At 47.8% G+C, this 12079-nt stretch overlaps 1 protein-coding gene across 2 annotated transcripts in view; it reads left to right on the forward strand.

Moving 5' to 3' along the window:
- FGF9 (fibroblast growth factor 9) overlaps positions 1 to 12079 on the forward strand; it is a 93912-nt gene that overhangs the window by 64682 nt on the left and 17151 nt on the right. Inside the window, exon 3 of one of the 2 annotated variants that reach the window (XR_006199840.1) lies at positions 6918 to 6936. Coding sequence is in view for 1 of the 2 variants with exons in the window: in XM_042929322.1 (XP_042785256.1) it covers positions 6918 to 7021 (104 nt within the window). In the remaining variant the exon portion in view is untranslated. Of the gene's footprint in view, positions 1 to 6917; positions 7022 to 12079 lie in introns of those variants that run through there. The other variant, XM_042929322.1, reaches the window with a different exon arrangement.

Below are 12079 nucleotides of genomic sequence, written 5' to 3' on the forward strand. Positions count from 1 at the left end.
AGCTCCGCGCGGTCCTAAACACGCTCCGTTTCCGTCCCCCTTTCTACCGGGCTGGAGTGCGCCCTTCGGTGCTGCAGGGACTCCTTGCGTCCGGGGGCGACGGGCAGGGGCCGACACGCTTCTGGTAGTGTTTAGGGAATGAGATTTTTTTGGCCCAAGTTTAGTGCCTTCGCTTTCTCTTTGTGTGTGAGTGTGGGTCCAGCGAGGCTGACAGCCGCCGCCCCGGGCAGCGCGGGTGTTCGCGGTGTGGGAACCGCCGGAGGCGCGCACCGCGGCGGGAGAGCTGGTGGCGGGGACTGAGATCAGGCTGGAGGTCGTACCCCTGGCCTCCCCCGTGCCGTCTCGGACCCATCTCCCTCATCTGAAGCACGCAGCCGGGTCTCGGAGAATCGATGGCTCAGCGGTGCCTGGGAGGTGGGTCGAGGACCCCGGCCCTGCCGGCCGGAGCCGCAGGGGAAGGGGTGGGGGGGGGACAAAGGGCCGCGGAGGCGGGTGGAGGGGGCGGTGAGCTATTGTTAACGGCGTTCCGGGAGCGGAGCTCGCGGCCCGCGGGCCTGCGTCTCGGCGCCCCGGCTTGGGCCCTGGCCTCCGGGCCCGGGGGAGCGCGGCGGGGCAACAATGCGGAGCGAGGGTAGCTTCATTGTGTGAATTAGCCGAGTCCTGCCTTGGCGAGAGCGCCTCGGAACCCCGGCGCAGCCCGACTGGGCCCCGGCGTGGACAGATTATGGGCTGTTCCATTTGGGGTTCCTCCACGTCCCCCCCCCCCCATAGCCTTTTTCTTTTTTTCTTTTCTTTTTTTTTTTTTTTTAATGCAGTCACCTTTAGGGTAGGACGTTTGCTAAACGCAGTCGAGTGAGTCATTAGAAATCTAGTAACTGCCACCGGGGAGAGTGAGGATGCAAGGGTTGAATCGTGGGGACCGCGAGGGTGGAGAGAACCCCAAAAGCGAGTTCTGGGGTCATCGGACGAGGACCGCTGCTACAGCAGCTGAATAGAGACCATAGAACAAAAAATAACTGGAAGTCGTCACCCCCCACCCCTACCCCACCCCCCAATCCTGGAGGTTGGAGAAAGGTGTCGCCAAGGAAGTGACATCTCTACTCCTTAGACTCGCTGGGCACTGTTGGCCGGGTTGGTAGGGGCAGTGCGGGGAGGAGGAGAGGAGGGGAGGTCAGCCCCGGCCCGCGTTGGGGGGCGGGGGGAGAAGGGGCTCGGATCTGCGAGCTCGAGGGTCGGCCGGGAGCCGGCCGCGGGGGGAAGGGCGCGCCCGGCGCTCCGCTGTGCCACTCGCCCCCGTTTGGATGGAGCCGAGTGGGTGGCTGTGCGCAGTGGGGGTGGGGAAGGAGGGTGAGGCAGGAGGGTTATTTAAGTCTTTCATCCGCTTGCCGGCAGAAGCGGCCCCCGGGGTGACAGCAGTGCCGCGGTCTCCCGCCGCTACCGCTGCGGCAGGTCCCAATATTAGCAACCTCTGCAGCGCCGAGCGAGTGCCGGGAGCCTCCTACCCTTGCCTTCCCAGCCCCGCCCGGAAGCAGGGCCGGGCTCCGCGGCGCTAGGACCCTGCGGGCAGGGCGGGGGAGCGCGCGGCCCGGGGAGGGGGCGGAGGGGCTGCAGCGGCCCGCCACACCTGGCGCTCCCGCTCGCTCCCCGCTCCCCGCCGCAGCGGCCCTGGCCGGCCTCCTCCCTTCCCGGCCCGCTGCCTCCCTCTCCTCGCCCCAGCTCCCTGCAGGGGACTCAGTCCTCAAGACCCTCGGTTTCTGTCCCGATTCTTTAGAAAGGAGTAGCTGTAGGTAGGGGGTGGGGGTGGTTTACACTTCGATGAAAAATATAAGGTGCATTTCTGCGTGCAATGAGCTGGCGGCAGGAGACGTGCCGGAGGAATGATTTTTGCCACCCCCCATGCAGCCGCAGGTGACTGCAGCTGCTGGCAGGCTTCGTGGTGACACAGCAGCAGTGCAGGGGACGTGGGGGCGGGGGCATCTTACCGTCGTCCCAGCGGGAGCTGCGGCAGTGACAACTTAGGTGGGACCTTGAGAAAGCCCTTTGTGTTTTCCTGGGGGGGGGGGGGGTGGTATGCAGAGAAGGCTGAGCCAGGAGAACTGGCACAAGGTATTGCATCTCTCTGGGTAATAGGCTCGGGGGGGGGGGGGGGGGGGGGGGCGCGGGATGTTTCACTTCATGCATAGTTTTTGTCTTTAAAGCACTTGCTCGACGGGGAAAAAAAGTGAGCAGAAAATCGATTGAGGAAAAGGTAATGCAGAATAATAAAAAAGTGAGCGCTGGTCCTTTTCCGCTATTTGATTTGGCACAAGGAAGCCCGAGTGGACCGACCCCCTGACTTCGTGGAAAGATGGCGTGCTTCTCTGCTGCTGTGCCCTTTGGGCTGGAGTGTTGGCTCGAAAAGGCCAGACTTCATCAGCCCTCCAGATGAGCATCCGACCTGGGGCTGCTCTAAGAAAGATTGCCTGTTTAAGGTGTTATTTTCCGGATTGGTTCAGATTCTTGAAAAACTGGGAGTTGTAACTCCCACTTCGTCATTTCCTAAGGAAACTCTGAGATCTGCTCAGATTGCTACAGACTCAGCTTTACTCCGTCCCAGGCTTGGAGATGATTGATTTGGCAGCCCGGGTGTGGGATTCTCTGGGTGAGGAGGGAGCTCCGTAGGGAGGGGTGCTAATCTATTTTCGAAAGCCTCCTGTCTTGCCTCTCTCCACAGTCCACATACATTCTTGTCCTCTAAAGAATGCAGCTCTGTTAAGTGTTGGGGGCTTTTAGCCCAGAGGGTTGTTTAACACGGGCCACAGTGGAACATGTGCCCGCCCTTCCACTTGCCGTGGCCGGCCTTATTATGGCCTTGGACATGAGGCCCGATACAGACGGGCTTTTGGGAGCCGGGCCAGCTTTGGGTTCGTGGCCCATTTGAACAGAGCTCTGGGCTGACCACTAATATCTAGTAAGTCTGGAGCAAAGGTCTGGTGTGGTCATTTTCCTAAAGTGGTCTCGGGAGCTGTCCCAGCCTCCTGTGGACCAGAGATGACCTCAGACCCCATGAGACCCCCTTGGGCCCAGTGAGCACATCCTCAAAGGAACTGTTGGCTGCTGTGAAAGAGAGTAACAGTCAGAAGCTACCAGCCGCTGACCCTGTGCTTCCCGTGTCACTCCACCGCCACCCATTACTGGGGCCCTTCTGAGTTGAGGATGCCTTGGTTGTGCCTGCCTAAGAGAAGGGACAGCCCCCTGCGGCCCACGTGTGAGGGCGCACATTTAGGTGTTCGGCAACAATCCCACCGTTCCCTCCCCCTCTCTCGCTTCCTGTTTTCTTTCTCCTCTTCCTGGCTTTTCCCTTCTTGCCCTCCCTCTCCTGTTGCTCATTAAACATTTAAGGGTTTCTACACGGAAGCCTTCTCCTGGGTTGTATTGATCCAGCACCCCTCTATGCCGGACGCTCATGCAAAAACAGGGGTGGGGGCTGCCCTCAAGTGAGAATGGTTGGAAGCCCTTGCTTGGCTCAGGCCCAGAGAGACATTAGTTGACTCGGTGGAGGTTATGGAGTTCACTGTGGACAAGATGGTTCCAGGAATGATAAGGATTCCAATGTGGGCGGAGGGGATCTTGTTGCCCTGTTGCCGGGTCTTTCTGACCTTATGCTGTTGGTGCTCTGGGGTGGGGGTGGGGGGGGAGGGGGATGCTGTGACTCAGGCATTCAGGTGTTCTGCTTTTCTGCTTGCCCTTGGATCATTGAGATGACCTCATAAAAAGCCGTGCCTTTCTTTTGAGGTGTCTATTTTTCAAGGATGGTGGTTTGAGATGATCAAATCCTTTCCACCTGGGGTAACTACATAGGTAGTTTCTTCTCACCTCGAGAGCCGCCTCGGAAACTTGTCTCAGGAATCATTTCTTTCCGGAGGCCCCCTCTGACTTCCCTTCCCAAACCTGAGTGAGCTACTCTTCGTTGGACACCGACCACACCCTAAACGTCTTCTTCTCACTGCCTTTCCCACATTGTTGTATTTATCTACTCATTTGTCTCTCCTTCCACTAGATGGTAAGCTCTTTGAGGATATAGGCCTAGCCATGGCTTATTTATCTTTATATATTCAATACACGGCACAGTTCTTGGCTTACGATAGTCACTCAATAATAGTTGGTTGATTGGATAAGTCAGTATAAATGAATTACAGCTATCTTGTTGATGCCAGAAAAAGAAACAAGGTAGATATCTCAATACTTTCATTTCCAGAATATATAATAATTTCAGTCCGTAAGGCCTCTAACAGACTTGAACTTTGCGCACGTAAACACTTTGGGTAAATAGCTACATACATAGGAGATGCCCACTGTGGTGGAGTCTCATCTAGGTAACGACTTCTAGTCACCAGTAAGGGAATGACTCTATCAATATGGTACAGAAATCACGGATACATGAAAAAAAAAAAAGGTAAAAACAGTGGTAAGATGTGCATAATCAACAAGCATATGGGCTTCGGTGTCCGATTGTGCGGGGGCAAATTATTTAACATCCTAACGCCTCCGTGTCCCCATTTGTGAGCTGAAGAGTAAAACGTTGTAACGCCTAGGGTTGTTGTGAGCACTGAGTGGAAGGCACCGCTGGCACTGACTAAATGCTCCAGTGTCCAAGCTATCTTGATTGTCGTCGTTTTCGGTATCGAGAGTGTTCTCGATGTTCTGCAGGCAAGCTAGTGGAACGGTTTTGTAAGATCACACCCACCCACCCTGTTGCTTTTGGGCCTGACGGGCAACGATGATGAATATTCATGACTCGTTCCCAGAGCTGCCTCATGTTTAGGGAAAACACAGAGATCCTCACATACCCTGTGAGAAGATGCGAGTGTCTTTTAGTCTTGGGATTAAAGCCTTCCCCATTGATAGGGCGTAGTAAATTGATCAGACCCCAACGGGGGCAAAATGCTTCCTGTCTTTCGTCTTATGATGAAAATTGGACACTGGCAAATTCCTTATACTCATTTCGGGATCACCGTGACCTATATTGTGGTTGTTTTCAGGTAGCTAAGAAGAGGTGATGCACGTGACTCCCAATAGTAGTCAAATGCCATAGCTGAGATGAGCTTTTAATCATAAGAATTGGAAATAGTACAATGAAAGGAAAGAATTGCGTCAATCAGGGAGTGCATCTCGTGCGAAGGGAATCTCCTGGAAGTATTTCCTTACTGACCTTTCCGTTTGCTCTGTGAGGTGGGGAAGGCTCGTCGTCCACTAGCTTCTTTGGACGCACCTTCTGACGTAGAGTCTGAGATGATCAGATCCGAAGTGTAATTTGTAATTTCTCTTTATATCTTTTTCCATGCACTGCTTCACATTTTATGAAAATAAATAGTTTTGCATGTTCAGACAGATATTCTATAAAATGCAGACACACGATATTGGTTACATTTTGTGCTTATAAAAGAATTAAGACTCCCCCTTTATAAGAAATCTCTCTTCTTTGTTGTATCACCTTGGAACCCTTTGCTTTATGAGATTTATGTAGCGCACGTCTTCTTTGGATTTTGCAGCACAGTCTATTTTGTGAGAGTTGCAGAATTAATTGTTTCAAAATCCACATAAGTGCTTTTTTATTAGTCACAGGAGACTGACTATAGCACACTGTTATCCTTAGTGTTTTGCTAAACTCTCAACTGTAAGTGAATTTTTCAATATTTGAAGATATTTTTAAAACAAGAATTCAATATTTGGTATGTGTTAACTCAAGGTCTACACAGAGGATATCCTTTTATAACAAAATTGAGTGAATGGCTAAGCACAAGAAATACTAGCATTGTCCCAGATATACAGTTGGGTAATCATCTTAAAACAACAATATAGTTAGAGAAATTAAAGTTGCTGTTGTATGGCCATAAAATTCTGGATGGATGCCCAGCTTAGGTGTTGTTATTCTTAGTGAGGTAAGCACGGGGAAAGATGGGGGGAAAAAGATCATGATGTTGGTTTGATTTGGGGATGTAGTCCTTCATACCCATTTTCATTCAAGAGCATTTTTGATGTTAGCATTTTCCCCTCAGAATATTATGTTATCTTAATTGTTTAACTAGTTCTTTGAGGCTTGGATAAGTACAGCAAAAATCAGTACTTCGTTTAAGCAGAAATATTTGGGATGTATGTAGGCTATTTTAATTTTCCAGGTGGAGCTCAATAAAGTTATACAATAAAAAGGTGAATAATATTCTATATAAACCAATCAGGTCTTTGGTTAGCACCTCATACTCTTATTTTAAGGGACATAAGATCAGTCTCTGAATAGAATATTTTCCAATACCTGCCCATACACAAATACTTAATTTCGTATTTATGAAGTAGAAGTAAGTTGTTTTTCTCTTAAAGTAGACTCTTCTAAGGTTAATTTGAAGATGTATTTTGATTTATCTGTCATATCACTTCTTAGGGTATCTGTAAACACTAGCTTTAAAAAAATTTGTTGTTGTTATGTGTCATGTTAGTAAGTACTTTTATATCATTTTTGTAAGATGGAATTTAGTTGAAAAATCAGTTTTCTTAGTGGTTTTAAGAGAAGACACTTAAATTTTTTTAAAAAAATGTTTATTTTGAGAGAGAGAGAGAGAGAGAGAAATTACAAGCGGGGGAGGGACAGAGAGAGAGGGGGCACAGAATCCGAAGCAGACTCCAGGCTCTGAGCCATCAGCACAGAGCCCGACGCAGGGCTCGAACCCACTAACCGCGAGATCATGACCTGAGCTGAAGTCGGACGCCTAACTGACCGAGCCACCCAGGAGCCCCAAGAGAAGACACTTCTTCAATAAGTGTGAGATTATCCAAGTTGGGAGTTGGGCTCAGTGTCCTCTCAAAAAGTCTTAGGGATGCTGAGACTAAGGAATTGCTCTGTGCTCTGACCTGTCTTCTGCCTTCTGCCATTTGTCTCTTAGGCATTCTGGAATTTATCAGTATAGCAGTGGGCCTGGTCAGCATTCGAGGCGTGGACAGTGGACTCTACCTCGGGATGAATGAGAAGGGGGAGCTGTATGGATCAGTAAGTACTGGGAGAGACTTTGGCGATCTTCATGCTTTATTTGATTGGAACTGCATTTTCTGTAGATGATACATATCTAGAAATGAGGCTGAGTCTCTTTGGAAGGAGAGCGTAAGTTCTTGCTTTTTGAGAAAAACCATTCTGTTTGTATTTATAGATATCAGCCCTGGACCTTCACCAGACCCAAGTTTCTAAGAAAATGCTTTATTTATATGCCAAACCATTTTCATTGTCAAGTAAATAAAAAATTCACAAGTGTGAAAAATCCCATCTTCTTGTATTGAATGGGAGTTATTTTTGAAATGAATTGAAATTATCTTCTCCTAAGCTTTGCAAAGCGGTGTAATTAAAACTAGAAACAGACAGCCATGCAGTGAGTATAAACCCTTTCTCTGAGCTCCATAAGACTCTCATTATGTAGAGGGAAGAGAGGGATGGAAATTATTGCCAGATATTCTTGTACGTGAATAAGAATATAAAAATATTATAATTATTTGCAAGTCTCATAAGTTTCTTTTTTTTTTTCCGATCTCACTTTCCATCTCACTTCCCATCGGGTTGTAAGCTCCCGGAAGGAGGCACTGAAGAAGTATTTATTGTATCCTAGCAGGTGCCAGGTGGTATTCTAGGCACTCTGGGATGGCAGTGAGTGAGACAAAGTCCTTGCTTCTGCTTTGAGCGAAGGGGACTGACTTTACATCTTTGTTATCTCTTTACTTGTACTAGCAGTTTCTAAAACACAGTGCATGCTTTACAGTAGGAACTTAATGCATTTTTTTTTTGCTAAATGTATGAGTATGAATAATAGATTATTCGTTACTACACACCAACTTGAATTTTCGACAAAAAAAACGCTTGTAGTGAAACCAGCCTTTAGTTTTTCCTTGCCATTATCGGTGGCCAAATGAGAATTTAATCCGCGTTATCGGCAATAGGAGAAGTTCGATTAGATCCACAAAAAGTTGAAAATTAAAAGAAACTGAGAATGGGAGGCAGAAATGAAGGGCATTTTTATACATAATGGAGAGAAACGTTGTCTAGATATACCCCTTTCTTGTCCACATATTAGAAAATATATGTGTGTACTCACACATACACACGCAGGGGTTGGAATGCTTTCAGACGCAAAATCCCCAGATGACAATAAGTGTCCTGCGTCATTTGAATACAGCACACACCATTTTCAATGATGTGACATTGGTTTTTCTGCCTTGGTGAAATTTGAATCTAGATCGGTTGATTTTGCTAGATGTTTAAGTCTTTTAAAAAGAAGTGTGTCCTTGAGAAAATAGATGATTTTAAAGTCTCTTTTTAAGCATAGGATTGGGTTGAGCTTTTGAAACACCGTTCGTGTTTTAGATCAAGTTATTTACTGCCTAAGTTATCTTTGCCAGCACTTTTAAGTGCAAAGATACAAGGTATAAGGAAGCTTTTAAACTTTTAAAACATAAAATGATGTTCTCCTTTGTCACCCCCTCAAATTTTTTTTTTTTCCACTTTTAGGTATATCGTGTGGATTTAATTAGGTCGGTCACAGTTGAACTCAATAAAACGCTTCTTGTGTGGAGGGCACAGTCTGACATCTAGTGGGTGGAGGGACTGTGGTTTATCACCATGGTCTCTAGGCTTTTTTGATCACATATCACCACCCAAACAATTTTTTTCGAGTCTGGGTCTCAACAGTGTATGTTAAATTATTTAAGGACTCTCTATATAAAATAGAGTTCATATAGATTGCTATATTTTACAAAACCCGTATTAAGGTAAATATTTGTAAAGGTTGTGACAAATGACTAAACTCAAATAGAGGCCACGTTTGTTCCCCTCTCCATGGACCACCGTGCACGCCCCTGCAGTTTCGTGGTTGACAAGGAGAGCACTGGAACTTTGTGTCCAGCACAGTGGCCTCTGTGTGTGTGGACCAGCCGAGCCTCATCTCCCCGTCTGGATTCTTTCGGTGGCTTCTTGCTTGTCTGTCCCCTCCTCCAGCTGCCTGCCTCTGTAGGCCCCGTCAGCAGCACAGGCTGCGGACAGAATGCGGGCTCTAGAATGTACCCCGAAGGTAGGCCCGGTCATTATCAGTGACAGGACTCTCCGAAACGGTGGCCAGGTGGCAGAAAGTTGGAGAACCCCCTCTTGGCATGTTTTCTGGGAAGCCCACCGAGTGTGTGGCTGGGAGTAGACGTCCCACCTCCGCTGCCATGTGGCCACAAAGCCACACAGCTGGCCGACAACCCCGGTCGTGGAACCCCAGCTAGAAGGGGAGGGTCCGAGAAAAGGCCTCCTCTCCCCCCACCGCCCCGTGCTTGGGGAATGCCCAGTTTCTCGTGTACGGAGTGCCTGCAGGCTTGGGAACTGCTCAGGGGAAAGTATGGAAGGGAACGCTTTTGCATACTGTGGTTTCCCTTCTGGAGAGCGGTCTCCAGAGGCTTCTGCACACCAAGCTTCTCCCCTCTCCAATCCATTCTCCACCTCCTGGGAGAATTGCCCTTCAGAACTCGCAAATGAATGTCAGCTGTCCACGTAGATCAGATGCTTACCTTTGAAGGTGAATGCCTGCGTTCTTTGGCACAGCATTCAGGGTTCCACTTTGCCTGCACCTGCACGTGGTAGGGAGGTGCTCGATAAACACTTGTTGGGCTGAAAAGAACGAAGCGTTGTGATTTATTTTGCTGCTTCGTTAAACAGAGGGGTGTGGCCCTCGCTGTGTCTCTGCCCCTGTGGTCAGGTGTACTTAGGACTCTGCTGGAAGGGAGAACCCCCATCTTCCTATTCCCACACTAAGCTGGACTGTGATATGTCGTCCCTGGTGGGTCCCGCCCAAGGCGGATATGGCTGAGGCTGGGAAAAGATAGTATGGTGGTAAGAGCCTGGCAGTCGGAGTCAGAAGACTTGGGCTCTCATTCTGTCTCTGCCACTTGCAAGGGCCCTTGTTCTCCTCACCTATGAAGCGACAGCTTGACTTGGCTATCTGGAGTGTCTTTTCCTACTCTGGATCTCAAGAATGTGTGGTTTGGATTTGTTGGGATTCACTCTTGGGTCTTATCTGCCTAACGCGTGATGTTCTCTGCATACGCAAAGTGTGTGTGCCGCGAGGTCTTTTTGTCTCTTACGTGTAGAGCTGGGAAGAAAGCTTTCTGGGGAGCCAGATGGTTTTCCCTTTGGTCTGTACCTGAGGCAGGAGAGGGGAATGGAAATTAGATCAGGGCTCCTCCGTGGCCGGGAATTACGTTTTCCATCGGGGTTGTGGTTACCATATCTGGTGTGGCAGTGGAAATCGGGAGTGACCAAAACATCACATTTCATTGTGATGAGACTGGGAGAAGGAAAGAAGGGAAACTGGCAATGATTCTGTTATTAAATACAGTTGGCCCTTGAACAACACATGTCTGAACTGTGCGGGTCCTCTGATAGGCAGGTTTTACTTGTTTAATTACTTATTTATTTATTTGTTTAATAAATACAATAGAGTACTGTAAATGTATTTTCTCTTCCTTACCATTTTCTTCGCATTGTCTTTTCGCTAGCTGACTATATTGTAAGGATCTAGTATCCAAAATGTGTGTTAATTGCTTATGTTGCAGGTAAGTCTTCTAGTCAACAGTTGGCGATCAGTAGTGCAGTTGCACGCAGATTTTCCACCGGGCCGGGGGGCGGTTGATGGGGTCAAGGGTACAGTACAAATTGTAGCTTAAAGACTTTTTGCCTGAATGAGGTTGTGTGTTACTATGAAAGAAGGCTAAGAGGAGATGTGGGGAGATAGCAGACTTCCCCTCACGAAAAGTACATGAATGTGTAGATGCAGCAAAAATTAATTTAAAATGTGTTTTGGGGTAACTTGTCTCTTTTCATCTATGTAATTCTTTTGTTTTCAAGTTTATGTTGGGAATGTATCTCAAAGGCCAGAGGTGAACCGAGTCATATTTCTTTAGAAAAATGCATAGGATTCTGCTATCCTCGTAGAACGTGGCAGTAGGAGAAAGGATATTGGTAGTGTGTATCACGATATGATTTAAGGACAACCTGACCTGAATACTTCCGACTCTGGGTTGGGGTCTGACTCTGGCATTCATGGGTTAATTCACCCATGTGTCAATCCTTTGTTTGCTCATTCATTTACAAACACTTACATGCGCAGTACAGCTAATTCTATGCTAAATGCATAACAGCGCAGCAAAGAGCTCAGACTCTGGTAGGAGAAAGGTACTTATAATCATTCAGTGCCGTGTGAAATGTACTATATTAGAAAAACACACAAATATCTTGGGGGGCGGGGTCCGAAAGAGTGCATAATAACTGCTCAGGGAAATTGGGTGATAACATTGAAACTGGATCTTGAGGCATGAATAGGAGTCTCAGAAAAGGAAGAGCAGACAAGTTAGGGCACATGAGCTTTCAAATGTAAAGATTAAGGTATCTGCCTGAGTCATAGAGAAGGTGTCAGATCGCACACACACGCACACACACGGACACACGCACACATGTGCACGCATACTTGCTTGGCCAGAGGATTATGGTATTAGAGTATTACATTTGTCACTTTTGTTCTTATCAAAGAGACTAGAAGTAAGGCTCAGATAGTTACTTTTAGAGTCTTAATCTAACTTATCTGAATATTATCAAGATTCTTTAATCATTAAGAAAAATTGACTATAATAAATATCTCTTTAAAAAAGAATGCCATGGAAAAAATTAATCTCTTTCAAGAAGTTTGCATTTAGGGGTGCCTGGCTGGCTCAGTCAGAGGAGCATGTGAAGACTCTTGATCTTGGGGTTGTGAGTTTGAGCCCCATGTTGGGTGCAGAGTTACTTAAAAATAAAATCTTAAAAAAAAAAAAAAGCTTGCATTTAATGAAAGATACTTTACCATTTCATTAAAAAAGGTAGCACGGTAGGGACGCCCGGGTGGCTCAGTCGGTTAAGCATCCGACTTTGGCTCAGGTCATAATCTCACAGTTTGTGGGTTCGAGCCCCGCATCGGGCTCTGTGCTGACACCTCGGAGCCTGGAGCCTGTTTTGGATTCTGTGTCTTCCCCCGCCCCCTCTCTTTCTCTCCCC

Source organism: Panthera leo, chromosome A1 (assembly GCF_018350215.1).
Source record: "Panthera leo isolate Ple1 chromosome A1, P.leo_Ple1_pat1.1, whole genome shotgun sequence".
NCBI classification, from domain to species: domain Eukaryota; kingdom Metazoa; phylum Chordata; class Mammalia; order Carnivora; family Felidae; genus Panthera; species Panthera leo.